The 27,130-nt window shown below is 42.6% G+C and overlaps 1 protein-coding gene across 3 annotated transcripts in view; it reads left to right on the forward strand.

Annotated features, from left to right (window-relative positions):
• Positions 1–27,130, forward strand: part of Als2 (alsin Rho guanine nucleotide exchange factor ALS2) — an 82,343-nt gene that overhangs the window by 36,073 nt on the left and 19,140 nt on the right. For 2 of the 3 annotated variants that reach the window (XM_045147244.1, XM_045147246.1), the window contains exons 9-25: positions 942–1,124; positions 4,046–4,217; positions 6,264–6,444; positions 9,084–9,149; positions 11,856–12,018; positions 12,917–13,048; positions 13,410–13,538; positions 14,154–14,224; positions 14,552–14,618; positions 16,447–16,649; positions 16,756–16,821; positions 18,170–18,268; positions 18,782–18,946; positions 21,135–21,246; positions 21,774–21,851; positions 23,855–23,988; positions 25,480–25,647. In XM_045147244.1, the coding sequence (XP_045003179.1) occupies positions 942–1,124; positions 4,046–4,217; positions 6,264–6,444; positions 9,084–9,149; positions 11,856–12,018; positions 12,917–13,048; positions 13,410–13,538; positions 14,154–14,224; positions 14,552–14,618; positions 16,447–16,649; positions 16,756–16,821; positions 18,170–18,268; positions 18,782–18,946; positions 21,135–21,246; positions 21,774–21,851; positions 23,855–23,988; positions 25,480–25,647 (2,189 nt within the window). The remainder of the gene's footprint in view (positions 1–941; positions 1,125–4,045; positions 4,218–6,263; positions 6,445–9,083; positions 9,150–11,855; positions 12,019–12,916; positions 13,049–13,409; positions 13,539–14,153; positions 14,225–14,551; positions 14,619–16,446; positions 16,650–16,755; positions 16,822–18,169; positions 18,269–18,781; positions 18,947–21,134; positions 21,247–21,773; positions 21,852–23,854; positions 23,989–25,479; positions 25,648–27,130) is intronic. The other variant, XM_045147245.1, reaches the window with a different exon arrangement.

Raw genomic sequence — 27,130 nt, forward strand, 5'->3', positions numbered from 1 at the left:
AGGGTCCAGGCAGCAGTTTTCAGCAATATACTTTTTCAGTGGAATCTTGTGAGAACCCCATGCATACACCAGCATGATGGAATTACACTGGCTGATGGGTTGCAGGGCACCAAGAGCCCTGGCTCTTGCCTTTCTGTGGTAGCTCCTGAATCCTATGTGGAGCCCAAGGTTTGAAAAGCATCGACGCAAATAGTGGTCGTTAAGCTTTTGCATCTCTCAGAATCACCTGGAGGGCTTGTCGAAGCCAAGTGCTGGATCCCCCTTGCTGGCTCTGCGGCTGAGAGTGCATTTCTAACCTGTTTCCAGGTGACCGCTCCTGCCGCTGCCGCTGCCACTGCAGAGACCACACTCTGAGAGCCTCTGGTCTAGGTCCACGTGCATGGGCTTCTCAGGGCTCCTGCCTGTTTCAACATCCTGGGAGTTGGCACAGTGAAGTCACATCAGAGAGGTAGTGAGTTATACATGGGAAAATGAATTTTAGCGCTCAAGGGTTTTAGTTGGTACTAAATGGAATTTAGCCTTATTAGAGGTTTTTTCCCCCTTTTTCCTTAGAATGTTGGCACACAGTTATGAATGTGGATAGAAAAGGTGCATTCTAGCTGTCATGTTTAGAGTAGGGATCTAGATATTTCTGGGTTCCTTTGTTGTTAAAAGATAGACTATTTATGATGGGGACTTAAAAAAAAACATAAAAACTTTGATCTGTTTTTCTTTTCAAATTCCATTTTGTCAGATTTTCATAAAAACCCAGTTCCAAAATAAAAGGCTAAACATAGGATTTCCTTTTCTTCCTACATCTGTTCCGCACTAACTGGGTACATTGCTGGGAGAGTCTTGCTGTCCGCATGACGGCTGCTTGAGTAATCTCTTCCGTTCTGTGGACCTAGAGTTCGCTGTGGTCGTCTCACTCGTGGACAGACAGTCTCCCTCTGTTTTTACAGGTTAGCAGTGACAACGGAGTCTGGAGCATAGCTGCAGGCCAGGATTATTCCCTGTTTTTGGTGGACACAGAAGACTTCCAGCCTGAGTTGTATTACAGTGGCCGCCAGGACGCTACAGAAGGTGACAGCCTCGTGGAGAATCCCAGCGGTACTAAGGCTCCAGTGCTTCTCTCCTGTAGCAAGGTGAACAGGAATTGGACCTTAAGGCCCACATGCTACCACAACTGGGGAGTCATGATATTGCTGGCACTTGAGTAGATACCTGTTATTCAGCACTCTGCCTGCCTATGTAGAATGGAATCCCGTCCCGTCCATTCACCTCCTTTTCCTGCCCTTTCTCCCCACAGTGCCGATCACTGTGTAATGTACTATGCCACTTGCTTGCTTTCTTCCTTACTACAGTGTAAGGGTCATGAAGGTATAGAGTTTAGACTCTCTCACCGCTTCATAGCGCATACTCCTTTGTTGCCGTTACTATCAGATTTGGTTTGGTTTTTGTTTTAAACAAGATCTTGGTATACAGCTATCCTGAACCCGGTATACAGGCCTCTTTCCTCCGCCTCCCAAGTACTGGGGCTATTGGTGCAAGCTATCCTGCTCTGGTTTAGTATATACCTCATAAATCATTGTTGGGTTAGCACCCTCATGTAGGGATTTTGTATTTGTGGGGTTTTTGTTTGTTTTTGTCTTTGATACTAGATATGAGTCTCAGGGCCTCACATAGCAGACAGGAGCTCTATCCCTGAATTAAATCCCGAAGCTTCTTTGTTGGTTTTGTTGGTTGGTTTTTGTTTCTGTTTCATAATGCTCAAGCCTAGTCTTCTAGGAGTATTGCAAAGCACCTTTCATAGAGAAGTTTCCTGGAACCCTCAGAGGAGAATTAGGATAGAACTTCTAAGTCTAAGTGGGCAGTGACAACTGCAGAGTCCTGAGAGGGGCCCGTGAGTGACCACGAAAGCCATGACAGGGCTCCATTTACCACTGCTCTCTTCCTTTCCCTCTTTACTTGCTTTCTGCTTTGAAGATCTCATTTTCTGTCTGCTTTTCTATTTCCTGTCTTTCACTCTCTTAGTTTAATAAAATAAGACTTGCCAATAGGCAGTGTAGTACATCCTTGGATGTCCAACTCTCGTAGAATAATGTGTCTCATGAACTGCTTTTTAGTTTTTGCTTTTCTGACTAGTCAACTCTGAATGTAGTGGAATAAGATCTTAATAGCTAAAGGCAACAGTAGCTAAGGTTTTGCTCCTGACCTATATGCAGCTTGTTGTTTTAGTCATGCTGACTGGCTCTTTGCAGCAGTTGACCTTGGCTCCACATGCACTGTGAAAGATGCCTCAGTGTAGATAAAGGTTTTGTGTAGATAGGGTCAGCCCCTGTGAAGTCATGAATGCCACAGCCACCTTGTGCCTATAAGACAGCATTGTAAGCATTCCTCCCCTTCCTTTGGCTCTTGCATTCTTTCCCTCATCTCTTCTGCAGTGGTTCCAGAGCCTTGAAAGGTGTGAGAGAAATGCTTCAGTTAGTGTTGAACATTCCTCAGCACTTTTATGTGTTTTGAGTCTCCCCAGTGGTTACTGCTATCTGAAAAGTAAAGCTTCTCAAACCAAAGTGAGCATAACATTAATATATGTGCATAAAATACAAGTATTTAGAGGGCAGTTTGGTGGGCACTATGTGTCCGTTTAGCCAGATAAAACTAGTAATTTCCTTCCCCTGAGCCTTATGACCTCCCCAGCCATAGGCTTTGATAGGGTTTCAGTACTGGACAGAAACTCCCTCCTGTGGAGTGGGTCTCAAATCTAATCAGAGAGCAGTTGGTTTCCCCCATAACAGACATGCTACCAGAAGTTCTTCTTTCTTACCAACTGTGCCCTGTACCCATTAACTATTTTCTGTCCTTCCCTGCCTTCCACACACTCTTTGGTAACCATTGTTCATTTTCTAATTCTATGAGATCAGTTTATTTCAGTTCCCACATATGTCTTATTTGACTTTCTGTGTCTGATAAACTTCACTTAATATAATGTTCTCTGGGTCTATCCACACTGCTGCATATTTTCTTTATCCATTCATCTGTCAATAGGCAGGTTGATTCTCTGTCTTAGTTATTGTGATAGCATGTAGGAGGGCTCCTCTCCATTCTCATTAATCTTATTTCATGAAAAGGTGAGTCGTCTTAAAATTTAAAGAAAAATTTATTTGAAAGAGAGAATATGCAAACATATATATGGATGTACCAAGGCCTCTCTGGCTCCTGCAAATGAATTCAAAATGCATGCATCAGTTTGTGCATCTGGCTTTACTTGGGTACTGAAGAATTGAACTTGGGCCAGCAGGCTTTGTAAGCAAGCACCTTTACTGCTGAGCCATCTCCTCAACTCAAAAGTGAATCTTGAGACATGTAACTGCTAGATCTTTATATGTCTAGGGTGATTGGTTACAGCCATTTATAAAGTGAAATAAAAGTATCATGGAGGGCTGGAGAGATGGCTTAGCAGTTAAGGCACTTGCCTGCACAGCCAGAGGACCCAGTTCGATTCCCCAGGACCCACACACAAAGTCTTATATGTGTCTGGAGTTTGTTTGCAGCAGCTGAAGGCCCTGGCGTGCCCATTGTCTCTCACTCTCTACTTCTCTCTCAAACAAATAAATAAAAAGTCTAAAAAGCAATTTGGAAAAAAAAGCATGAAGATAAAGTGTGTATGTATATGGTTACTCGTATGTGACAATCATGTACCGACAAACAAGCTCACAAGCAAACATCAAGCAGTGTTTATAATTTTTGTTATGGTCACTTTCACACTATTAGTTTAATAACCAGCTTACAAATTCGTGAATTTTTTTTTTTTCGAGGTAGGGTCTCGCTCTGGTCCAGGCTGATCTAGAATTAATTATGTAGTTTCAGGGTGGCCTCGAACTCACAGTGGTCCTCCTACCTCTGCCTCCCCAGTGCTGGGATTAAAGGTGTGCACCACCATGCCCAGCTTTGTGAATGTTTTATCCTTTGGCTCTTAACAGTTCATATGAGCCAGTGTGGAGCTCTAATATGCTGCCCATAAATTATATTTCACCTTTAATCTTTTTATTTTCCTCTCTTTCAGCTTGGATATATAAGCAGAGTGACAGCAGGAACAGATAGCTATGTAGCTTTGATGGACAAAAATATTATGGGGTATATTGCCAGTCTCCATGAGTTGGCTACTACAGAAAGACGGTTTTACTCAAAACTAAGTGAAATCAAATCTCAGATACTTAGACCTCTTCTCAGTTTAGGTAAGTTGAAACCTTTCATTCTCCCCTATCCTCCAAGTCATTAGGATTCTTGTTTTATCTGTCCTTTCTGTATCTGAAAGGAACCTTTTGTTTGTTTTTTAATTTGTGTGTGCGCGTGCGTGCATGCATGCGTGCATGTGTGTCATGCCAGTCCCTTGCTGTTGCAAGTATACACCAAATGTGTTGCATATGGCTTCACATGGGTGCTGGGAATTGAATCCAGCTTGACAGGCTTTGCAAGCAAGCGCCTTTAATGTCTGAGCCATCGCCGCAACCATGTTTGGGGTTTTTGTGTCACATCGAGCCTAGGCTGTACTCACCCACTGCGTAACTGAGGAGGAAATCATGATCATCAAACTCCTGAGCCTTCTGTCTAGACTTCCTAAGCGCTTGTCGTTCAGATGTGAGCCACTGCCTCCGGCTTTTTATTTTATTTTCTATTTCTTTATTTTTGGTTTGGCTTACCTCAAACTTCTGGAATCAAGTATGTACCTGGTTTTAAGGTTTTTGTTTGTTTTTTTCGAGGTAGGGTTTCACTGTAGCCCTGGCTCACCTGGAATTCACTGTAGTCTCAGGGTGGCCTTAAACTCACAGTGATCCTCCTACCTCTGCCTCCCAAGTGCTGGGATTAAAGGTGTGCATCACCATGCCTGGCTTGGTTTTAAGGTTTTTAAGTTCAAGTATGTGCTTTTTGAATTTCTTTCTTTCTCTTTCTCACTTGTTCTCGCTTTTATCTCTCTAGCTCTCACACATTCTTGTCTCTCATTCTCTTGGAGTCCCATCCCCAGCATGTCTGGTTTTTTTCATTTTATTGCTTTTAAGTTAATTTCTTTTATTTGGGTATGTGTATGGTTGCGGATGTGTGTGGATGGGCTGGCCAGTGGCGGTGTCCTCCTCCTTGATTGCTCTATACTATACTTACTGAAGCAGGGGAGCCCTTGTCTCTGGGCAGCTGAGGCCACCCAGCACGTGTGTGGGTGCTGGGAACTGCACTCTGACCTCACACTTGCACCACAAGCACTTTATCCACTGAGTCATCGCCCCAGCCCCTTTTTGTTTATCTGTTAGGAGTTTTAGAATTTCCTCAAGTGTGCATTCATTTGGATGGGGAATCTTTGCTGTGTGGTGTGTATACTAGCGCCCACGCGTGTCTGGACATGTGTAGGTGTCGGTCTACACCTGTTCAGTCACTCTTGGCCTTACTTGGTGAGCTGGCTTTCCTCTGAACCCGGAGCTCACGGGCCCAGTTTTACCAGCTAGCCAGTAGGCTCCTGTCTCTGCCTTCCCAGAGCTGGGGTTACAGGCACATGGCTGGGCCTGGCTTTTACGTGGGTGCTGGGGATCCCAACTTAGGTCCTCGTGCCTGTGAGGCAGGTCCTGTGCTCACTGAACCATGTCCCCAGCCTGGATTTTTATCTCATTTCCCTTCTCTTTCCTTTAGAGTACTTAATTTCAAAATTTAACCAGTAATACCTGCAGTGGGTCTCAAATGTGACTGATACTCAAAAGTCACCTGGGAAACTTACTTTTAAATTCTATTCTGGAGTCTTCTACCAGATCTACTAAGTCAGAACTAAATGGTACCTGTGGCTATGTTAACACTTTTCTCATGATCTCTGAAGTTACTTTTTTTTTTTTTAAACCAGGTGTGGTGGCACACGCTTTTTTTTTTTTAAATTTTTAATTTATTTATATGAGAGCGACAGACACAGAGAGAAAGACAGATAGAGGGAGAGAGAGAGAGAATGGGCGCGCCAGGGCTTCCAGCCTCTGCAAACGAACTCTAGACACGTGCGCCCCCTTATGCATCTGGCTAACGTGGGACCTGGGGAACCGAGCCTCGAACCGGGGTCTTCACAGGCAAGCGCTTAACTGCTAAGCCATCTCTCCAGCCCTGAAGTTACTTCTTGTAACATTTTCAATAATTATTTGGGTTCTGTAGATTTGAGTATATCTAAACAGCTTAAATATTCTTAGGAAAAGGTAATTCATAAGTAAATATTTAGTCTTTATGTGATCATCATAATCATCCTTATTTCATTGCAGAAAATTTGGGCAGTGTGTCTACAGTCCAGCTGTTGCAGGAGGTGGCGAGCCGATTCAGCAAGCTGTGTTACCTCATTGGTCAGCATGGAGCCTCACTGAGCAGCTTCCTGCAGGGACTGAAGGAAGCCCGGAGTCTGGTCATCCTGAAGCATGCGAGTCTCTTCTTGGATAGTTACACAGAGCAAGTATCCAGTCCCGTGTCATGTTCAGTCTCTGCAGGGTTATTCTGCCAAGGAGAACAGCTCCTAAATCAGAAGGACTAGATTAGGGAGAGTGATATAAGGTAATAGAAATTGAAAAGCAGTGTCTTATCATAAGCCAACTATAATACTGCATTACTAAAGTTCAATTTTCTATAAGGGGAAAAAAGTTAAAAAGTAATAAATTCTTGTATTGCCTTCTATATTCTATATTCTATCAATGATTTATAATATACATTTTTATATGAAATGTACTATAGTAAATATGGTAATTTTGTTTACATGAGTAAATTATACCAAAATTTGAGGAAATAAAGAACTAAATTATTTTAAGACATGTAAATTTGGAGCTTTTTAGAAAATATTTGTTTATTTATTTATTTGACAGAGAAGTAGGGAGAAAAAGTGAGAGAATGGGTGTGCCAGGGCCTCCAGCCACTGCAAACAAACTCCCCCTTCTGCATCTGTCTAACATGGGTCCTGGGGAATCAAACCTGGGTCCTATGGCTTTGCAGGCAAACGCCTTAACCACTAAGCCATCCCTCCAGACCCATAGAGCTGTTTTGATGCCTGCTTTTTACTGTTGCATAAATAGAGGGTTTAGAAGGCCTAACTACATTTAGCATAGCAGTATTCTCCCAATAAAACCTAGGATAATTATCCAAGGTTCTTTTATTTCTTTTTAATTTTTTTCTGATAGCATGTGTTCTTTTCATTCATACTAAGTTACAATTAACCTTCCTCCCCCTTCCCTTACTCAAGTTTATTTTTGTTTTCTTTTTCTTTTTCTTTTTCCAAGGTAGTGTCTTACTGTAGTTCAAGGCTGACCTGGAATTCACTATGAAGTCTCAGGGTGGCCTCCAACTTATGGCACACCTCCTACCTCTGTCTCCCGAGTGCTGGGATTAAAGGTGTGCTCCTCCACACCCAGCTATTTTCATGGTTTTTAGGTAAAAACCATCCAAAGTATATTTGAAAGTTTAAGTTAAGATATTTCTCACTTCTTCTTTATTTGTATTTTCATTATACTTTGAGGCACCAAGGCCTCTAGCCACTGCACATGAACTCCAGACACGTGCATCTCCTTGTGCATCTGGCTAACATGGGTCCTGGGGAATTGAACCTAGGTCCTTTGGCTTTGCAGGCAAACGCCTTAACTGCAAAGCCATCCCTCCAGCCCTGAGCCATTTTTATTTTAATGTTATGTTGTTCATCTGAACTGTGTATTCATTTTATGCATAATTTATTTAGACCTCATGCATATACCAGAAATTTACTTAGTGCCCACTAAGTGCCAGGAAGTGCCCTGAGCTACGGCATGGGACCAGTGAGAACACCTGATGGGAGGGATTTCCTGTTCTGTGTTTTTTATTTGCAAATAAATATAATCAAAAGGAAATTTAAAATTACCCCTCCTCCCATCAGTAGAAATTAAATTCTGTTGATCACCTTAGTACTTTCCCTTTCAGACTTCTTCATGTAACTGATTACAGCCCTAAGCACACTGAATGTACTTGAAGCTGATGTCTGAGAAGAAATTCGTTGGTTGAATCATATACCACATCATCTTTCAGACATGAAGAATAATAACATGATACCGATATGTCATTTAAAATTAGACTTTGTTCTTTGTGTGATGGTTTCAGCTTTTACTAGTACAATTTTCCTTTTTTGAATTGTCTTTACTTCATAATTATATATGTAGGCCTTATACCTAAAAATGCTGTTTGATGGGTTTTTTGATACCTTAAGCTACTTATAAAACCATAATATTCATTCCTATACATTGGACAATAAAACTATGAATTTTAAAGTTATTTTAATTGTGATAAAATGCATATTATAAAAATTACCATTTTAAACATTTTTTTTTTAATCTATAGCCCCTTGGGCTATTTTTAGTAAGAATTTCCCTTTCTCAAAATCAGTTGATTGCTAGCCCAGGTGTTTGAAAGACGTACTCCTGGCTCAAAGCAGTTGATCTACATTTGCTTCTAAGCAGTCTGGGAATATTTAATCAGCATTTTCTAATACTTTTTTTACTCCACTCTTTTCATGTGTTTTCTTAGCCTTCACTTATGTTTCTTTTCTGAAGGAAATCTCCATTGGAAAATAAAACTAGAGAAAGTTTTATGAAAAATCCCACAGTTTTAATTGTTCTCTCCGGTTTGTTACTATCTACACAACTATAGGTGCTGTTAGTGTTTTACTTATTTATTTATTTACCTATTTTCTAGGTAGGGTCTCATTCTAGCCCAGGCTGACCTGAAACTCACTCTGTAGCCCAGGCTGGCTCCAAACTTGTGGTAGTCTGCCTCCCTCAGCCTCCTCAGGGCTGGGATTAAAGGTGTGCAACGTCACACCAGCTCAGCTTTCGTGCTTTAAAATTTTCCTTTCCTATGAACATATTTACCAAACTCCTTTGTTCCTCTCCCCCATGATCACTGTTACATTCTGCTTGTCCTTTTCTTCAGGCCTTTACAGTTCATGTAGACATTATGGGAGTTGTGAAACTCAAGAGTGAGACTTCAAGAAATACCTGTTCTAGATACTTGTCTGAAAACTGAAGAGCTCATCTGCATTTCGCCACTAATATCCAGGGTTTTCTTTCTCACTCTAGGTATTGCACATCAATTACCAACTTCCTGGTCATGGGAGGATTCCAGCTTCTTGCCAAGCCTGCTATGTAAGCAAATACACGTACCTTCCAGTTATCCTTCTAACAGCCAGAGATGGTGCTGTGTGGTGGTATGTGTTTTGGGGTGTCCAGGGAAGTTTTTTTTTTTAAAACTTTTAAAAAAAAATTTATTTGAAAGCGACAGAGAGAGAAAGAGGCAGATAGAGAAAGAGAGAATGGGTGTGCCAGGGCTTCCAGCCACTGCAAACGAACTCCAGACGCGTGCGCCCCCTTGTGCATCTGGCTAACGTGGGTCCTGGGGAATCAAGCCTTGAACTAGCGTCCTTAGGCTTCACAGGCAAGCGCTTAACCGCTAAGCCATCTCTCCAGCCCAAGGGAAGTTTTGACGTTGTAATTTTACCCAGGAATGAAAATGTTGACTTTGATGGACTCTGGCAAAGGACCGCCCATAGCCTGACTGCCATGGGGAGTAGGAGGTACTGAGGGCACTGAGGTTGAAGGCACAGAACCCAGCTCCTCCCTGAGTGCTGACTTATTTCAGGCCTTTTATTTTTCTACATTTTGGGGGGTGGGAGTTCATTTTGGTTTTGAGACAGGGTCCCATGTAGCTGAAGCTGACCTTGAACTCACTATATAACCTGGAACTTCTGAACTTCCTGCCTCCACTTCCTAAGTGCTGAGATTAAAGATTACACCATCATACCCTGCTCAGGTTGTACACTTCTAAAAAAGTAACATGATATTTAGCATTATCATTTCACCAGTCATAAGTGTATAACTCAGAGGTGTCATATATCACCATTATTTATATCCAAATCTTTTGTCTCTGTCCCCAACACAAAGTACCCATTGGGTAATAACTCCTCAATGTTTCCTCCCTTAAGACAATGGTAGCCTCAGTTGTTCCCTTTCTACCAACGTGCCTGTTCTAAGTACCTTATATAAGTGAATCATACTTGTCCACCTTTCCCCTCCTCCCTTTATCTCCTGTTCTTCCTCTTTTGCTCTTGCTGTGTTTTAGGGTCTCATCTAGCCAGGTTGCCTCCAACTTTCTATGTAGCTGAAGCAGGTCTTGAACTCCTGTTATTCCTGTCCTCACCTCCCAAGTGCTGGGATTACTACTGTGCTCCATGACAGATCTTTTTTTTTTTTTTAAATTATTTATTTATTTATTTGAGAGCGACAGACACAGAGAGAAAGACAGATAGAGGGAGAGAGAGAGAGTGGGCGCGCCAGGGCTTCCAGCCTCTGCAAACGAACTCCAGACGCGTGCGCCCCCTTGTGCATCTGGCTAACGTGGGACCTGGGGAACTGAGCCTCGAACCGGGGTCCTTAGGCTTCACAGGCAAGCGCTTAACCGCTAAGCCATCTCTCCAGCCCACGACAGATCTTTTATATATTTTGGACCAATGAGCATTGTCTCAGTGGATTCCTCATCAGCATTAAAATTCGTAATATGGTTTTAATAATGAATATATAAAAATCTGAATATAAAAATAAAATTTTGGCTTCAATTTGCAGTGCATTTGTAGATCTCACCATGGAAGTCTCCACACATAATTCGCTTTACTGTGAATTTTTTAATTGTTTACTGTTTCCTATAGTTCCTGTAGTTTTCCAAATGGAAGGCTTGAGAGCTATTTAGCTCCTTGCTAATGATTGGAGCAAGGAGCTTTGCTTTTCTTCTAGTTGATGAGAGCAATTAGAGTTGCTGTGCATTCCTGTGATTTTTGGCTTTGGAAATAACAAGGAGTGGTGTCATTTGGTCTCTGATTAGTCCTTGAAACTGTGGGATATTTGATTCATTTCCCAAGGCACAAGTCTGTTACTATTTCTATTAAAGCTACTAGTACTATGTTTTGTACCTTTTTATTGTGCTTTATTGTTCCTTTTCCTCTTTTACTGGCTAATTTCTACTCCTTAAGGATTTCATTTGTGTGGTGGTTCTTCTGAAAGAATTTCTTTTGTCTTATAAGCTGGGTAGATGTCTTTTTCAAACCATTCTGTACCTAAGACACTGGGTGCAAATTGCTTGTTTTACATTGGACTGTTATTTATGCCTAAAGTCAAGGAACATGATAGGGGCTCACTAGTGGTTTTTTTTTTTTTTTAACTTTTTAAATTTTTAATTTACCTATTATATAAGACAGAGTAAAAGAGAACAGATAGAAAGAACGAGTTCTCCAGGGCCTCCAGCCACTGCAAACAAACTCCAGACACATGTTGCACTGTGTGCATCTGGCTTGCATGGGTTCTAGGGAATCAAACCTGGGTCCTTACACTTCACAGGCAAGTGCTTTAACCACTAAACCATTTCTCCAGCCCAGTAGAGTGGTCTTGTGTTTGCTTGTTTGTTTTCAAGACAGGGTCTCACATTAGCCCAGGCTAGACTCAAACATGCTGTGTAGCCGAGGATGTGTGTATTTCTGATCTTCTTCCACTGTTTTTCTTTCTTTTCTTGGTTTTTCGAGGCAGGGTCTCACTCCAGCCAAGGCTGACCTGGAATTTTACTATGGAGTCTCAGGGTGGCCTTGAACTCTTGATGATTTCCTCACATTTTGCACTTAAAAAAACCCTCATTTTATAGGTTCTTTTGAGTTTCCTGGGTCCTTTTATTGATTTTATATTCTGTTTTCATAATACCTATAATATACATTCTTAAAAAGGTGCTTCCTAGTAAAGTTTTTTGTGTAATATCATTCATATTATTTAAGCTAAAATAATTAACGGAATGTCTTTTTCTTCTATCTCCAGTGATTTTTTAAATAAAAACCAAGAGCTGTTGCAAAATTTATCAGAAGTCAATGATGAAAACACTCAATTGATGGAAATACTGAATACCCTGTTTTTCTTGCCAATCAGACGACTTCATAATTATGCAAAAGTTTTGCTAAAGCTTGCTACTTGCTTTGAAGTGGTAAGTTCTCTTATCCCCCCCTGGGTAATTGGGAAGCCAGCAGCAATCAGTCATTTGTTTGGATTCAGACACCCAAAGATCTGGAGCCTCCAAATTTGATATTTACACGTCTAGTTAAAATTTCTTTCTCCATTATGGAAGAGGGGCCAGTCACAGTGTGGGTAGGAATACCTTGAGGCATGGTTCCCCCACTGCCATTTTGGGACTGACTAAGGCCTTCATGACCCCATGGTGAATCCTATAACTCCACTGAGGAGGGGCCCCAGGGAAAGGGAACAGGGGAGGGGAATAAAAGCATATATGTATGTATGTATGTATGTATGTATATGTGTGTGTATGTATGCATGTTTGTGTGTGTGTGTGCATATATATATATATATATATATATGTATGTATGTGTATATATATATATATATCCCTTTGTGTATATATGAAAACAAACAGGCTCAGCGTGCATCCAGGGCCCTGTCCGATTGTTTGTATTCATTTTAGGAAGCTGTGTCTAAGTTGAGAGTCCGGTGTAAGTGCCATGCATCCAGTAGCTGGCCATGTGTGTGGAGTGCGTGCTGAGCGGGAGCACGTGAAGCTCTTAGAGCCCTAGCCACTGCACTGCCTGTGTGGCAATGGAGTTGCCACTTGGCCGGCATTCTTGGTAGATTCATGCCAGGAATTAAGCTACTTTAGTAAATGCCAAGAGAAATCAGTGTTGGTTTTTCTCAGATGTTAACCCATCTTCCACTTCCTATTGTTTTCCCAGATGCCTTTAGTGTACCACTTCTGTTCTCAGGCAGATTTTCTTCGTGAATTAGATACTATATATTCAAACTACACAGAGGCCACAGATTCTGGACAAGTGTTTTATATTCTTTATCTCCCCCCCTCCATTACTGATCTCCAGGCATCTCCAGAATATCAGAAATTACAGGACTCCAGTTCTTGTTACGAGTCTCTTGCTCTCCATCTCGTCAGGAAAAGGAAGGAAGCAGAGTACACACTGGGCTTCTGGAAGACCTTTCCTGGAAAAATGACGGTAAGCCTTGCCAACTGCTTGTTACCCCAGGAAACAGTAGGCATTTCCTTAGCAGCAGACTGGTCCTCAAGTGTTTATGTTTGTAACTCTTTAATGATCCCTTTCTGAGCATGTCTAAGAAGCATAGCAATGAGTGTTCTAAATATAACATCCTGGCCACTTGGGGAATCCTCTCTGAAGACCTGCTTTCTGTAGTTTGTTCTGTCTTCCTTTTAATTTCATTTGCGTTCTAATTTTATGAAGTGTGTGGCTCCTCTCGAGTATGGGTTTAATGTAAGAGATGACTAACACATTTCCCTAAATGTGACTTGTGTCTGTTTCATTCATTTTGATTGTTGACAGTGACGTGCTCTAATTGCAGGACTCCTTGAGGAAGCCCGAGCGCCGGCTGCTGTGTGAGAGCAGTAACCGGGCCCTGTCGCTGCAGCACGCCGGCAGGTTTTCTGTGAATTGGTTCATTCTCTTTAATGATGCCCTGGTCCATGCCCAGGTAGGCTGGATTTCTGACCTGTGTAAGGAGGCTCTGGAAGGAGGACTACTGAACTTAGTAACTACGATCGTGTGTTGCTTAATGATGGGATCTGTTCTCAAAAATGTGGTGTTTCGTGAACATCACTATTCTCACACAAAAAGTATTTGTGTATCTCAACTTACGTAAACATGTGTGTTCACATTAGTGTTACCACAAGCATACCAGTAGGCAGTAGGAATTTTTCAGCTCTATCATAAGTTTATGGTGCTACTAACTTTATGTGGACTAGACTCAGTCTGTCATTGACTGAAATGTCATTATGCAGTACATGCCTGCGTACCGTCAATTTGTGTTAAAAACTGTTGTGATTTCTCTGTAACTTGGATAAAAGAGAATGCCGAGTTACAGCTTGCTACTGTGGTGTGGGCTGCACTTGAGCTGGCTTTTACTCTATTTTGGTAGCGTCAGTGCGTGCTCCCCCGCCGAGCCGCACCCTCAGCAGAGAGCGTGTTTCCTGGCACCTGGGCAGGAGCGTGGGCCGCGGGGAGGGCAGTAGCTGGGGCCCGAGGGCGGTGCCGGGAGGAGCTGCGGCGCCAGGTTGACAGGCGCTCTCCCGTCCGGTCTCTGTTTCAGTTCTCCACACACCACGTGTTCCCTTTGGCCACACTGTGGGTGGAGCCGCTCTCCGAAGAAGCGGGCAGTGTGTAAGTGCGCCTCCTCTTCCCGCCGCGCCCCCTCCGTGTCGGCTTGAGCGGGGAGGGGTGAGGAGGCCTGGGAGCTGCCTCCCCACGCTGGACAGTAGCAAATGCCCCGTCGGGAAAGTCATGAGACGTGGTGGCAGGCCATCTCCATTGCCCTCCTCTCCACTGTCACTACGGAGCGGAGTCTGTTCCCTTCCCCGCCCTGCGGAGCTCACACCCGGGCGCCCCCCCCCCCAAGGAAACAGGCCGCCTTGCATATTTAAGGTTTGGTATTGTAATCACAGGTTGTTATACCTACTTTTTAAAAAAAATCTCTGTGACCATTTTTAGAAATGGCTTAAAGATAACTACACCAGAAGAGCAGTTCACTCTGGTTTCATCAACACCCCAGGAAAAGGTTAGTCCAAAATGCTATTTTCTTTCTGTCTTTGCCCCAGCCGCCTTTTCTGCCTTTTATGATAGTAAAGAGGAAATGAAATTTGTTCATGCTTTACTGATAACCCATATCAGCCTTTAAATTTTTTTTCAAGAATTTTAATATGTGAACAAACGTATTGCCATTTGCTGGTATTCTTATCCTATACCATCTTTGTCCCCTCCCCCACCCCTATTCCACGAAGCCCCTCCTCTTTCCAAGTAGTCCTTCTCTCATCGTCCTCCTCCTCTATGTGGGAATATTGACTGTGCAGGTCTTGGGAGTAACGACCACTGGGAGGTCATGAATGCACCAGTCATTTCATGTCCAGAGGACAGTCAGTGCCAATGTTTGCTTTCCCACCTTGTGTCTCTTACATTTTTAATCTTCTCTTCTGCAGTGTTCCCTGAGTCTTGGAAGGAAGGCATGCCAGATAGTCTTGTTTAGTGCTGAGCTCTCAACAACCACTTTTTTTTTTTTAGCTTTGTTGAATTTTGAGGCTCCTCAGTGTCTAATTTTGTTTTATTGTGTATGATGTAGGTGAATGTGTGTGTGTATCGTGTATGCATATGTTGGTGTAAATATTCATGCCCCATGCCCATATGTGCAGAGACCAGGGTAGAACACTGGGTATCCTTTCTTGCTCTTCTGTTTTATCTCATCAGGCAGTTTCTCACTGAACCTAGAACTGTTGTATTTTGGTCAGGCTGGCTCACCAGTGAGCCCCAGCAGATCTTATGTCCCTGCTCCTCAGCACAGGGTCTCAAGCCTTTGCAGCCATGCCTGGCTTTTTACAGGGGTGCAGGGTTGAACTCAGGGCCTCATGCTTGCACAACAAGTGGTGTTATTCACTGAGCCATCTCCCTAGCTGTTAGATCAGTCTTCATTAAGCCAAAATTGTAGGACTTTACCTTTCTTGTTTTTATTTTTGTTCTTTTTATTTATTTTTATAAAAAAGGTCTTGCCATGTAGCCCAGCCTGGCCTTGAATTTGTGGCAATCTTCCTGCCTCAACCTCTCAAGTGCTGGGATTATGAGTATGTTCCACCACGCCTGGCTGGCTTTTGCCTTTGTTAAATGCTTTGTTTTATTTTACTTTATTTTTTTTGTTTTTTAAATTTATTTATTATTTATTTATTTGAAAGCGACAAACATAGAGAGAAAGACAGATAGAGGGAGAGAGAGAATGGGCACGCCAGGGCTTCCAGCCTCTGCAAACAAACTCCAGATGCGTGCACCCCCTTGTGCATCTGGCTAACGTGGGACCTGGGGAACCGAGCCTCGAACCGGGGTCCTTAGGCTTCACAGGCAAGCGCTTAACCACTCAGCCATCTCTCCAGCCCTTTTTTTGTTTTTTTGAGGTAGAGTCTTGCTCTAGCCCAAGCTGACCTGGAATTCACTATGCCTTAGGCTGTCCTTGAACTCAAAGTGGTCCTCCTATCTTGACCTCCTGAGTGCTAAGATTAAAGGCACATGCCACCATGCCCAGCCTGTTTTGTTTTGTTTTGAAACAAAGGTCTCACTCTTGTTCAGGCTGACCTGGAGGTCACTGTATAGCCCAGGCTGATCTCTTTTTTTCCTCAAGGTAGGGTCTCACTCTAGCCCAGGATGGCCTCGAACTCACGGCAATCCTCCTACCTCTGACTCCCGAGTGCCAGGATTAAAGGCGTCAGCTTGCGGAGGCTGATCTTAAAAAGAAAAGGCAACAGGAGATAGGAAAAGCGTGCACAGCGAGGACAGCTAGCAGGATTTGAAGCAATGCTTGCTGAATTGTTGCCTTAAGCCTACTGACATTTCCTTTTTGCTCCTAGACGAAATGGCTCCGGGCTATAAGCCAAGCTGTGGATCAGGCCTTGAGGGGGACCTCTGATTTTCCAGCCTGTGGAGGTGGTAGCAGTGTCCAGAGACAGGAGCCACCCATTTCACGAAGTGCCAAATACACTTTCTACAAGGATCCTCGCCTAAAGGACGCCACTTACGATGGGCGCTGGCTTTCAGGAAAGCCTCATGGCAGGTGAAAACTGCTTAGGCCTTGTCCCTGGGGGAGGGTGATAGCTATGTGCTGCAGACGGTTATCATTTGAAACATTAGTTGACTTGTTACTCTGCTGTGCCTTCCAGGGGGGTTTTGAAGTGGCCTGACGGGAAGATGTATTCTGGCATGTTCAGGAATGGCTTGGAGGATGGGTAAGGAAATTGTTTAAAATATGAGGATGAATTCAAATCTGGCCACACTGTTTTATGTTGAGAGTTGTTTTTCAAACATGCAGTCAATTTATGTTGTGTTGTTTGGACACACAGGCGCCCCCTGTTGGGACTCATGCGGATGTTTGAGCATGAAGAAAGCTAGGGTGATGATGATGGTGAAACCATGGCAACAGTAGTGTCCCCATGGCATAACAGACAGAGAAATTCTACTCTAGTAGTTTTATAGAAATACTCGTGCCCTGCCTTGCTAGTGCTGAGTATCAGCCCAGGGCTTTGTGAGTACTTGGCAAGTGTCTGCTGAGCTGCACCTCAAGCCTCGCTTTCAAGTAGTTGCTTCCCTGTCCCTCCCTCTGTTAAAAGAGAACACATGGACCTTTATTTCTTTATTTTTTAATTGTTTTTTGTAGCCAAAGATAACCTGTCTCCACCTCCCAAGTGCCAGGATTACAGGCATGTGCCACCATGCCCAGTTTGTAAAAGTGAGGCCTTTAGTGACACATTGTCCTAATGACAATATGACATTATTTTTCTATAAGCTTGTTACATTTCTAACATTGTAAATATACTTATGTGATAAACTTATGGCAGTGAAATATTTTGTGTCATGCTAAAAAGAAACTTTACTATAAAGAGATATATAAATTGGAAAGGTGAATGTGCATGTGTGATAATGTGCATATTTGTGGCATCTTTTAATCTTTAGAATGAAAACAGACTTTAGATAATTTGCTTTTCCGTACTTATTACACAGATGAGGGAGCTGTCTGCTTTGACTTACCTAAATTGATGCTGCTAATTAGTGACAGATAAGCTGAGGGCACAGGTTTTCTGCTTTTTTAAAAAAAATTTTTGCTCATTTTTATTTATTTATTTGAGAGCGACAGACAGAGAGAGAAAGAGGCAGATAGAGAGAAAGGGCACGCCAGGGCCTCCAGCCTGTGCAAACGAACTCCAGACACGTGCGCCCCCTTGTGCATCTGGCTAACGTGAGTCCTGGGGAATCGAGTCTCAAACCAGGGTCCTTAGGCTTCACAGGCAAGCGCTTAACTACTAAGCCATCTCTCCAGCCCAGGTTTTCTGCTTTTCCTTGGCCTTGGAATAGAATGTCTCTCTCCTGTGGTCTGGTCTGATATCCCCCTCCTCCCAGACTTTCTAAGTCTTTAGCTAACTGATACAGCTTAAGCCAAGGCCCCAGTTATCCCTTTCCTACTGTAGGAATTTTTCTCTCTACCTTCCTTGTTAAGATGCTTACTTACAGATGCACACAAAAAGATGGGCATATCATCAGTGTCTCTTCTGTTTTTTGTTTTTTTTTTTTCCTTCTCAGTTATGGTGAATATAAAATCCCAAACAAGGCCCTGAATAAAGAAGACCACTATGTAGGCCATTGGAAAGAAGGAAAAATGTGTGGCCAAGGAGTTTATAGGTAATGATATGCATTGGAAAGGTTGTTGGACTGGTGTTAGTTTTTCAAAGAACCTTGTAAAACTAAAATTTGTGTAGCCAGAGTTTTTAGGAGTAACTTTTATTTGTTCTTGTAATCAATCACTAAAACTCTCTACAAAGTCTTCCTTTAAAGTGCATCACCTCACCTATCACAAGATGAAAATATTATTAAATGTGGTTCTTGTCTAAATTGTACTTACATAGACCATAATTTTCTCCATATGCTATATTTAAATTTAATTTTCTTTCTCAAGTCAAGTTAGACAAAATTCCCTATAAGGGACTAAACACAATTTTTTCCATATTAATGCAAAATACCATATTACCATTCTGTCTTTAATTTCTGAGGCTCAGTAATTCCAAACTGATTTTTTTTTTTTACTAGCAAAAAATGTTCTTATAAACAAAATAAGTATAACTACCAGAGAGAGTATAGTTTGGGATTTTCTAGACTTGGTAATATGCATCTAATCTCTGTTCTTTCTAACCACAGTTACGCCTCTGGTGAAGTATTTGAAGGCTGCTTTCAAGATAACATGCGTCATGGGCATGGTCTCCTCCGGAGTGGAAAGCTGACCTCCTCTTCTCCCAGCATGTTCATTGGCCAGTGGGTAACGGATAAGAAAGCAGGATATGGGGTCTTTGATGATATCACCAGGTACTGTGGTGTGCTGCTAATCTCACTGTGCACTGAGGATAAGGCTCCTGACTTCCCCAAATTCTGATAATCAAATAAGAACTGAGCATCTTAATTAGACAACATTATTAGCCGGACTTGGTGGCGCATGCCTTTAATCCCAGTACTCGGGAGGCAGAGATAGGAGGATTGCAGAGAGTTTGAGGCCACCCTGAGACTCCATAGTGAATTCCAGGTCAGCCTGAGCTGGAGTGAGACCTTACTTCGAAAAACCAAAAAGCAAACAAACAAACAAACAAAACAAACCTCAGAATTAATTAAACAACATTAAGAAAACTCTTCAGCCTGGTACAATGGTGCATGCCTATAATCACAGCTGAGGTGGCCGAGGCAGGAGGATTGAAAGTTTGAGGACAGCCTGGGCTAGATAATGAGACCATATCCACCACTTCCCCTACCCCCCAAACAAAAAGCAAAACTTACCATTAGGAAACAGTAGTCAGGCATTTTCTTACGGGCCAAAAATAAGCACTCTTTACAAAATCCACATTATTCAAAATTAACACCGATACTGTTTTTTCCCCTAATGTTTTTCACATTCAATAGGTTTTGCTGTCTCAAATACATTTTATGTATTTATTTATTTATTTATAAGAAAAAGGTGGATAATGGGCATGCCAGGGCCCCTAGCCACTACAAACAAACTCCAGACACATGTGCCATCGTGTGCATGTAGCTTTACATGGGTACTGGGGAATTGAACCTGAGTCCTTAGGCTTTGCAGGCAAGTGTCTTAACCACTGAGCCATCTCTCCAGTCCTGAAATTTTTATTATACAGAAAAATCTTTAATGCAAGTCAATAGTAAGTAGGAAGAAAGTAGGGAGAAACTAGTGGGCATTCCCTTTGGGGTTATAGATAGAATGGCATCTAAACATCTTCCTGGTTGGGTCTTCCTGTCAGTTTAGGATTCTGTTTTCTCTCTTTTTAAAAAATGTTTTATTTTTATTTTTTTATTTGAGGGAAAGAAGGAGAAAGAGCGAGAATGAGCATGTCAGGGCCTCTAGCCAATGCAAATGGACTGTAGACGCATGTGCCACTTCGTATATCTGGCTTACATGGGTACTGAAACACCAAACCCAGGTTCTTAGGTTTTGCAGGCAAACTGCTTAACCACTGAGTCATCTCTCCAGCCCTTGGGTTCTATTTTAATGCTAACCAACTAGGAATTAAGTCTACCTAGTTAAGTTTAGTTAATTAAACCTTGAGGAGGAATATAGTTCTTTTATAGTTCTTCTGTGTTTCTATATTTGATTTGACCTAATTTGCTTTATTTATTTATTTTTTTGGTTTTTTTTTTTTTTTGGTTTTTCGAGGTAGGGTCTCACTCTAGCCCAGGCTGACCTGGAATTCACTATGGAGTCTCAGGGTGGCCTCGAACTCACAGCGATCCTCCTACCTCTGCCTCCCTGAGTGCTGGGATTAAAGGCGTGCGCCACCACGCCCGGCTTCCTAATTTGCTTTAGAATTAATGTAGAACACCCGCCCTTTTTGGTGGTACTGAGAATCAGACCTGGGGATTTGTGTGTACTTGGCAAGAACTCTTCCACTGAACTACCTTCCTCCCTCCCTCCCTCTCTCCCTTCTCCTCTCCTTCCCACTTACCTACCCATCTACCACTTGAAACAGTCTTGCTTTGTAGCCCAGGCTGTCCTCAAACTCAGATTCTCCTGGCTCATCCTTCTAAGGGCTGGGATTACAGCATTGCATCAACCACACCCAGCTTCCTACTTGTCTTTTTAATTGAGATTAATAAGCTTTTTTCTAAGTTTAAGTAGGTGAAAATTGAGCCTTTTATGATAAATCCTATTTATTTCAATTATTTGGACAAGGAAAAATTGTTCAGAGGTTTAATCTGTCAGCTGTGTTTTGAATCCTTAGTATTCTTTTTGAAATCACACACTTCAAAATGATTAAGGAAGTACGTAGAGTCTATGTAGCCGGCCACAGTATTTTGCTTCTGTAAGAAGATGCTCTGAGAAAATGTCTTTTGTTGTCACATTATCCTTTGAGGGTTCAGTTAACCACTTGTACTAGAGAAACGGAACCAACACTAATCTAGGGGTATAACTGTGAACTACTGCATAGTAATTGTTTTTCTCTGCTTTCTCTTTGCATTTTCTTTTCATATTTCTCTTTTTTCTGTGCAGAGGAGAAAAGTATATGGGAATGTGGCAAGATGATGTATGTCAAGGGAACGGAGTGGTAGTTACCCAGTTTGGATTATACTATGAAGGCAATTTCCATCTTAATAAGATGATGGTGAGTGGAATATTGGCATGTAGTTACTATTGACTTTATAGACCCCTACACCCCCAGCTTCTTGAATCATCTTTTTATTAATGTTTTACTTTTTTGTTGTTCGGGTTTTCTTTATGTTGTTGTTCTGAGGCATGTTCTTACTCTAGCTCAAGCTGACCTGGAACTCAGTCTGTATCTCCAGGCTGGTCTCAAACTCATGGCGGTCCTCCTACCTCAGCCTCCTGAGTGCTGGACTAAAGGTGTGAGCCACCACACCTAGCCTGGTTTTGGATTTCTTGAGACAGTGTTTTACTCTGTGACTCAAGCCAGCCTTGTGTAACGCTGCCTGGCCTGGAACTCTTGACAAACCTCCTGCATGTGCCCTTGCTGGGGGTTACAAGAATGAGCCACCATGCCTGGCCCTGTTTTACTTCCCTTGTACTATTTCCTTCTGTTAAGATTTTGGGGGGCTCTGGGAACATAGCTGTATGTACTCTTAAGTTACTCTGCATTTTGTGTGTTGTACTTTTTTTTTTTTTTCCATACAGGGCAGTGGGGTTTTACTTTCCGAAGATGATACTATCTATGAGGGAGAATTTTCCGATGATTGGACTCTTAGTGGAAAGGTTCGAAAGCAAATTTTGGTTCCCTTTCTCCCTCCCTTCTCTCTTTCTTTGTAGTGATCTTTCTGCCTCAGCCTCCTGAGCTCTGAGATTACAGGTGTGAACCACCACACCTGGCTTCAGGTCTCTCCTTATACTCCTTCTAATGAGTGTGAGGTGGTATTTCCTGTGTATGATGTGTATGTGGCATGGCATGGCCTGGATGGTGAACGCATGTACATGTGTTCTTGCCTCAGCCTGTATGCCCCATAATGCTTGCCCCTGGCAGGGGTGCTTGTCTGCAGTGGCCAGAGTGGAACATTCTTCCACCCGGGCTCTACTGATTCTGGAACTTGTGGGACTCTAACAATTCTTGGGTCTTTGATCTCCTGCTGGACTGGGGTTATAGGTGCAAGTGGCCATACCTGGTGGTTTATATGGGATCTGGAGACAAGTCCTCCAGGGGTTTCAGGCCCCTCTCTGGCCTCTGTGCTTGCATAGGAGGAGCACATAACCGCTGAGCCATCTCTGCAGCCCTCTTTCCTGGTTTTAGTCTTTATTTACCTAGTAACTGGTGATGCAGAGCATATTTTCATGTGCTTATTCCTGATTCATGTGTCTTAGTGAAATGTCTATTCAGATCTTTTGCCCATCTGTCTATATCTTCTCTCTCTCTTCTTCTATCCCTTCCTTATTTATTTGTTCTTATCCTTTCTTATTTCTTCTGTCTTCTCTTTGCCTCTCCTTTTATTTTCTTATACTTTTATTTATTTATTTATTTGTTTATTTATTTTTGGTTTTTCGAGGTAGGGTCTCACTCTGGCTCAGGCTGACCTGTAATTCACTATGTAGTCTCAGGGTGGCCTTGAACTCTCAGCAATCCTCCCACCTCTGCCTCCCAAGTGCTGGGATTAAATATGTGCGCCACCATGCCCGGCGCTTTTATTTATTTATTTATTTATTTTTATTTTCTTAATTTTTTATTTATTTATTTGAGAGCGACAGACACAGAGAGAAAGACAGATAGAGGGAGAGAGAGAGAATGGGCGCGCCAGGGCTTCCAGCCTCTGCAAACGAACTCCAGATGCGTGCGGCCCCTTGTGCATTTGGCTAACGTGGGACCTGGGGAACCGAGCCTCGAACCGGGGTCCTTAGGCTTCACAGGCAAGCGCTTAACCGCTAAGCCATCTTTCCAGCCCTTATTTATTTTTTGATAGAGTAATTTATTTTTATTTTTTTGAGAGAGTGTTGGCACACCAGAGCCCCCTTGCCCCTGCAAATGAACTCCATACACATGCCACTTTGTGCTTCTATCTTTTCATGGATATTAGGGAATCAAACCCAGGGCCTGCAAGCTTTGCAAGCAAGCAGCTTCAACTGCTAAGCCATATTTCCAGCCCTCTTTCATCTTTTGAGACAGTCTTATATAGCCACAGATAACCTAGAACTCCTGATCCTCCTGCCTCTATCGCTAAGTGCTGAAATTGTAGGCATGTACCATCATGCCTAGCTTAATTGTAATTTTCAAAGAAGCAATTTTTAATGTCAATGGATTTTTCTCTCATACATTTGGCTTTCTATGTTACTGACGTCTGTTCTGATCTTCATTATCTCCTTCCTGCTCTTTGTTTTGGAATTAGTTTGCTCTCCTTATTCTAGTTTTGCAAGGTGGAATTTCCAACTGCTGACTCTGGGTCTTTCATATTTTCCAAGATTGGTATGAATCACTAGAAATTTGTTGTAATCATTGTTTTTTCATTGTCTCATACATCTTAATAAGTTGTGTGCTTGTTTTATACAACTAGAAATACTTTCCACCTTTGTCCTTTGACTTTTCTCCGTGGATTATTTTCATACATTCTTTCTGGACATGTGTGTACATGTTTGTTTATCAAAGTTGAGACTAATAAGGAGCAAATTAGAAAGAAATGTTACACATTTCGTGCTTATTTTTTCCCTCTTGATTTTTTTTTTTAAGTTGGAAATACTTCCTCTAACTCTACATTTTTCCCTATAACTTTACCCAGGGAACTCTAACTATGCCAAATGGAGATTATCTTGAAGGTTATTTTAGTGGAGAATGGGGATCTGGCATAAAAATCACTGGAACCTATTATAAGCCCAGTCTCTATGAGAGTGATAAAGACAGACCCAAAGTTCTGTGAGTAATTCTGTATTAATTATTGAGAGTTTTAAGTTGTCTTGCTGCAACATCAAAACAGGTTAATACTTTAAAAGTGAAATAAAGTTTTAAAATTGATCATTTCTTTTAAACAAGGTATAACCTCTGTGAATTGTCAGCTGGCATTTGTGTAAGTAGCTAAATCTTGGCATAAATGATGAGCAGTAGTGCATGGGTTTTCAGGTGACAGGTATGGCGTGGCCTGCTGTTAGTGCAGACACTCGGGCTGACCAAAAGCGATCTGAAGTGAACACTGTACAAACCCAGTGTGAAAATACAGCTCAGCTGGGCGTGGTGGCACACACCTTTAATCCCAGTACTGGAGAGGCAGAGGTAGGAGGATCTCCATGGTTTCGAGGCCACCCTGAGAATACAGAGTGAATTCCAGGTCAGCCTAGATTAGAGTGAAACCCTATCTCGAAAAACCAAAAAAACAAAACAAAACAACAACAAATATGTGTGTGTGTGTGTGTGTGTGTGTGTTTTATACACACACACACACATAGCTTAAAGCTCAGGCCAAACACACATACACAAGTAGAATAGTACATTCTGCATATGAGGGAAAGAGGCCAAACCTAAGTATAAATCATCTTCCAAGATTAGGGATGTGTTTTTCCTTTATTGAATACACTTTTAACTTGGACTTTGTGTGTTTGCTTTTTGAGATGTCTCACTGTGCTCCTAGGCTAGTGTTGAACTTCATTGATGCTCCTGTGTTAGCCTCCAGAGGGCTAGGATTATAGGCATACGCTGCCATGCCCGGAACTATTTGTTAGCCTAGAAAGTCCTTTTAATAGGAATCATTTTTTATTTATTTATTTATTTGAGAGCAACAGACACAGAGAGAAAGACAGATAGAGGGAGAGAGAGAGAATGGGCACACCAGGGCTTCCAGCCTCTGCAAACGAACTCCAGACACGTGTGCCCCCTTGTGCATCTGGCTAACGTGGGACCTGGGGAATCGAGCCTCGGACCGGGGTCCTTAGGCTTCACAGGCAAGCGCTTAACCGCTAAGCCATCTCTCCAGCCCAATAGGAATCATTTTTACATTAGTTCTGGAAATGAAGCTGGGCATGGTGGTGCACACCTTTAATCCCAGCACTCAGCGTAGGCAGAGTAGGAGGATAGCAGGGAGTTTGTGGTCAGCCTGGGCTAGAGTGAGAGCCTACCTCAAAACACCAAACCAAAAACAAACTAACTCTGGAAATGTACAGCAGAGTTGATTCTGATGTGCTTTATGTATTATAGTCCATGAGCTTTGGCATCTAAGAAACATTAAACACTAATTAGCTAAGAAATAATTTCATCCACCTTTTCCTTTAGTGCTTTTAAAGTAGAACCCCCACTAGTTTAAGCAGTCCTGGCCACAGAAGCAGAAGATTATTAGTTCTTATTTGAAAGTTTCTATTCTCTGGAGTGATCTTGCAGAAGTAAGTGGTGAATAACAGGTTGATGTGGCTTAATTAGCAGGAAGCTCGGGAACCTAGCAGTGGCGGCAGACGAGAAGTGGAGAGCAGTGTTTGATGAATGCTGGCACCAGCTGGGGTGCGAGAGCCCCGGGCACGGGGAGGTGTGGAAAGCGTGGGATAACATTGCCGTGGCCCTGACCACCAGTCGTCGCCAGCACAAGGACAGGTGAGTGAGCGCTGCCCAGAGCGTGGCAGCTCCTGTTAGGGAGAGGAAATTTAAAGCCAGAAGAATTTAACGGTCCGCTACATTGAATTACAAAGTGTTATGTAATTTAAAGGCTAATGAGCTGGCAAGCTGTTGGACGTACTGAGTTGTGACTAGGTTGGACTGGTTTGGTCCTAGCAGAAGAACCTCATTTGAAGGGAAGAAAGATGTACTTCTGGATTTTGCTTCTTTTCCTTTTCCTTTTCCTTTTCCTTTTCTTTTCTTTTCTTTTCTTTTCTTTCTTTCTTTCTTTCTTTCTTTTTTTTTTTTTTTTGAGGTAGGGTCTCACTTTAGCCCAGGCTGACTTGGAATTCACTCTGTAGTCTCAGGGTGGCCTCAAACTCACAGTGATCCTCCTACCTCTGTGTCCGAGTGCTGGGATTAAAGGCGTGCGCCACCACGCCCGACAACTTCTGTATTTTGAACCTGGAAAATGTCTCTATCACTAAGTTCATTTGTCAGTCACAGCTGGGTCATGTAAGGTGACTTTAGAGAAAAGGAAGAGTGTGGCCATAAAGTTGTTTGTTTGTTTGTTTTTAATTTATTTATTTGAGAGCGACAGACACAGAGAGAAAGACAGATAGAGGGAGAGAGAGAGAATGGGCGCGCCAGGGCTTCCAGCCTCTGCAAACAAACACCAGATGCATGCGCCCCCTTGTGCATCTGGCTAACGTGGGACCTGGAGAACTGAGCCTCGAACCTGGGTCTTTAGGCTTCACAGGCAAGCGCTTAACCGCTAAGCCATCTCTCCAGCCTTTTTTTTTTTTAAGTTTAATGCCTGGAGCCCTTGGTCTCCCAGGTGACCCAAGCCCTGCCAGCTGTGTAGAAATGTCCTAATTGGTGAGCATATCCCCCTGAAGAGTTGTGGGAATTCCTGATGCACCTGGCCTCCCAGCACCACCTGGCCCTCCTGGTTCTGCAAGCTAGTCACCCGATCCTGCAGGCTGGTCACTGAGCACTTAACAAAGGGCCTGACCAGGAAGGGCTGGTGCTGCAGGCTGCCTCCACGAACCATGGCTGGGGAAGAGACCCCCATCCACAGCCGGGACAGGGGTGCCAGTGCCATCATTCCCTTTAGCAGCACTACAGAGGACCTACTTGACAGCCAGATTTAGAGCAATGGTACCCTTCAGTAAGTCCTTTTTCTTGCTCTTTCTCCTGGAGGGAAGACAGGAGATTTACTAGAAAAATAATTAAACTAAGTCAGTGTAGATACATTTCCAGTCCTCTTCCCAGGATCTTGAACTTGAGTGAGCTATGCATATGTGCTGTATCATAGCCTGTTGTGTCCAAAAACAGAAATAGTTTGGTTTGCTTCAGTTTGCAGCAGTTATTTTCATTTTAAATTTATTTATTTATTAATATTTTGTGTTAGTATATATGGTGTGTTTGTGTGCATGCGTGTGTGTGCCAAGAGTCCAGAGGAGGGTACTGGATGTCTTGC

This window comes from Jaculus jaculus, chromosome 4 (genome assembly GCF_020740685.1).
Source record: "Jaculus jaculus isolate mJacJac1 chromosome 4, mJacJac1.mat.Y.cur, whole genome shotgun sequence".
NCBI classification, from domain to species: domain Eukaryota; kingdom Metazoa; phylum Chordata; class Mammalia; order Rodentia; family Dipodidae; genus Jaculus; species Jaculus jaculus.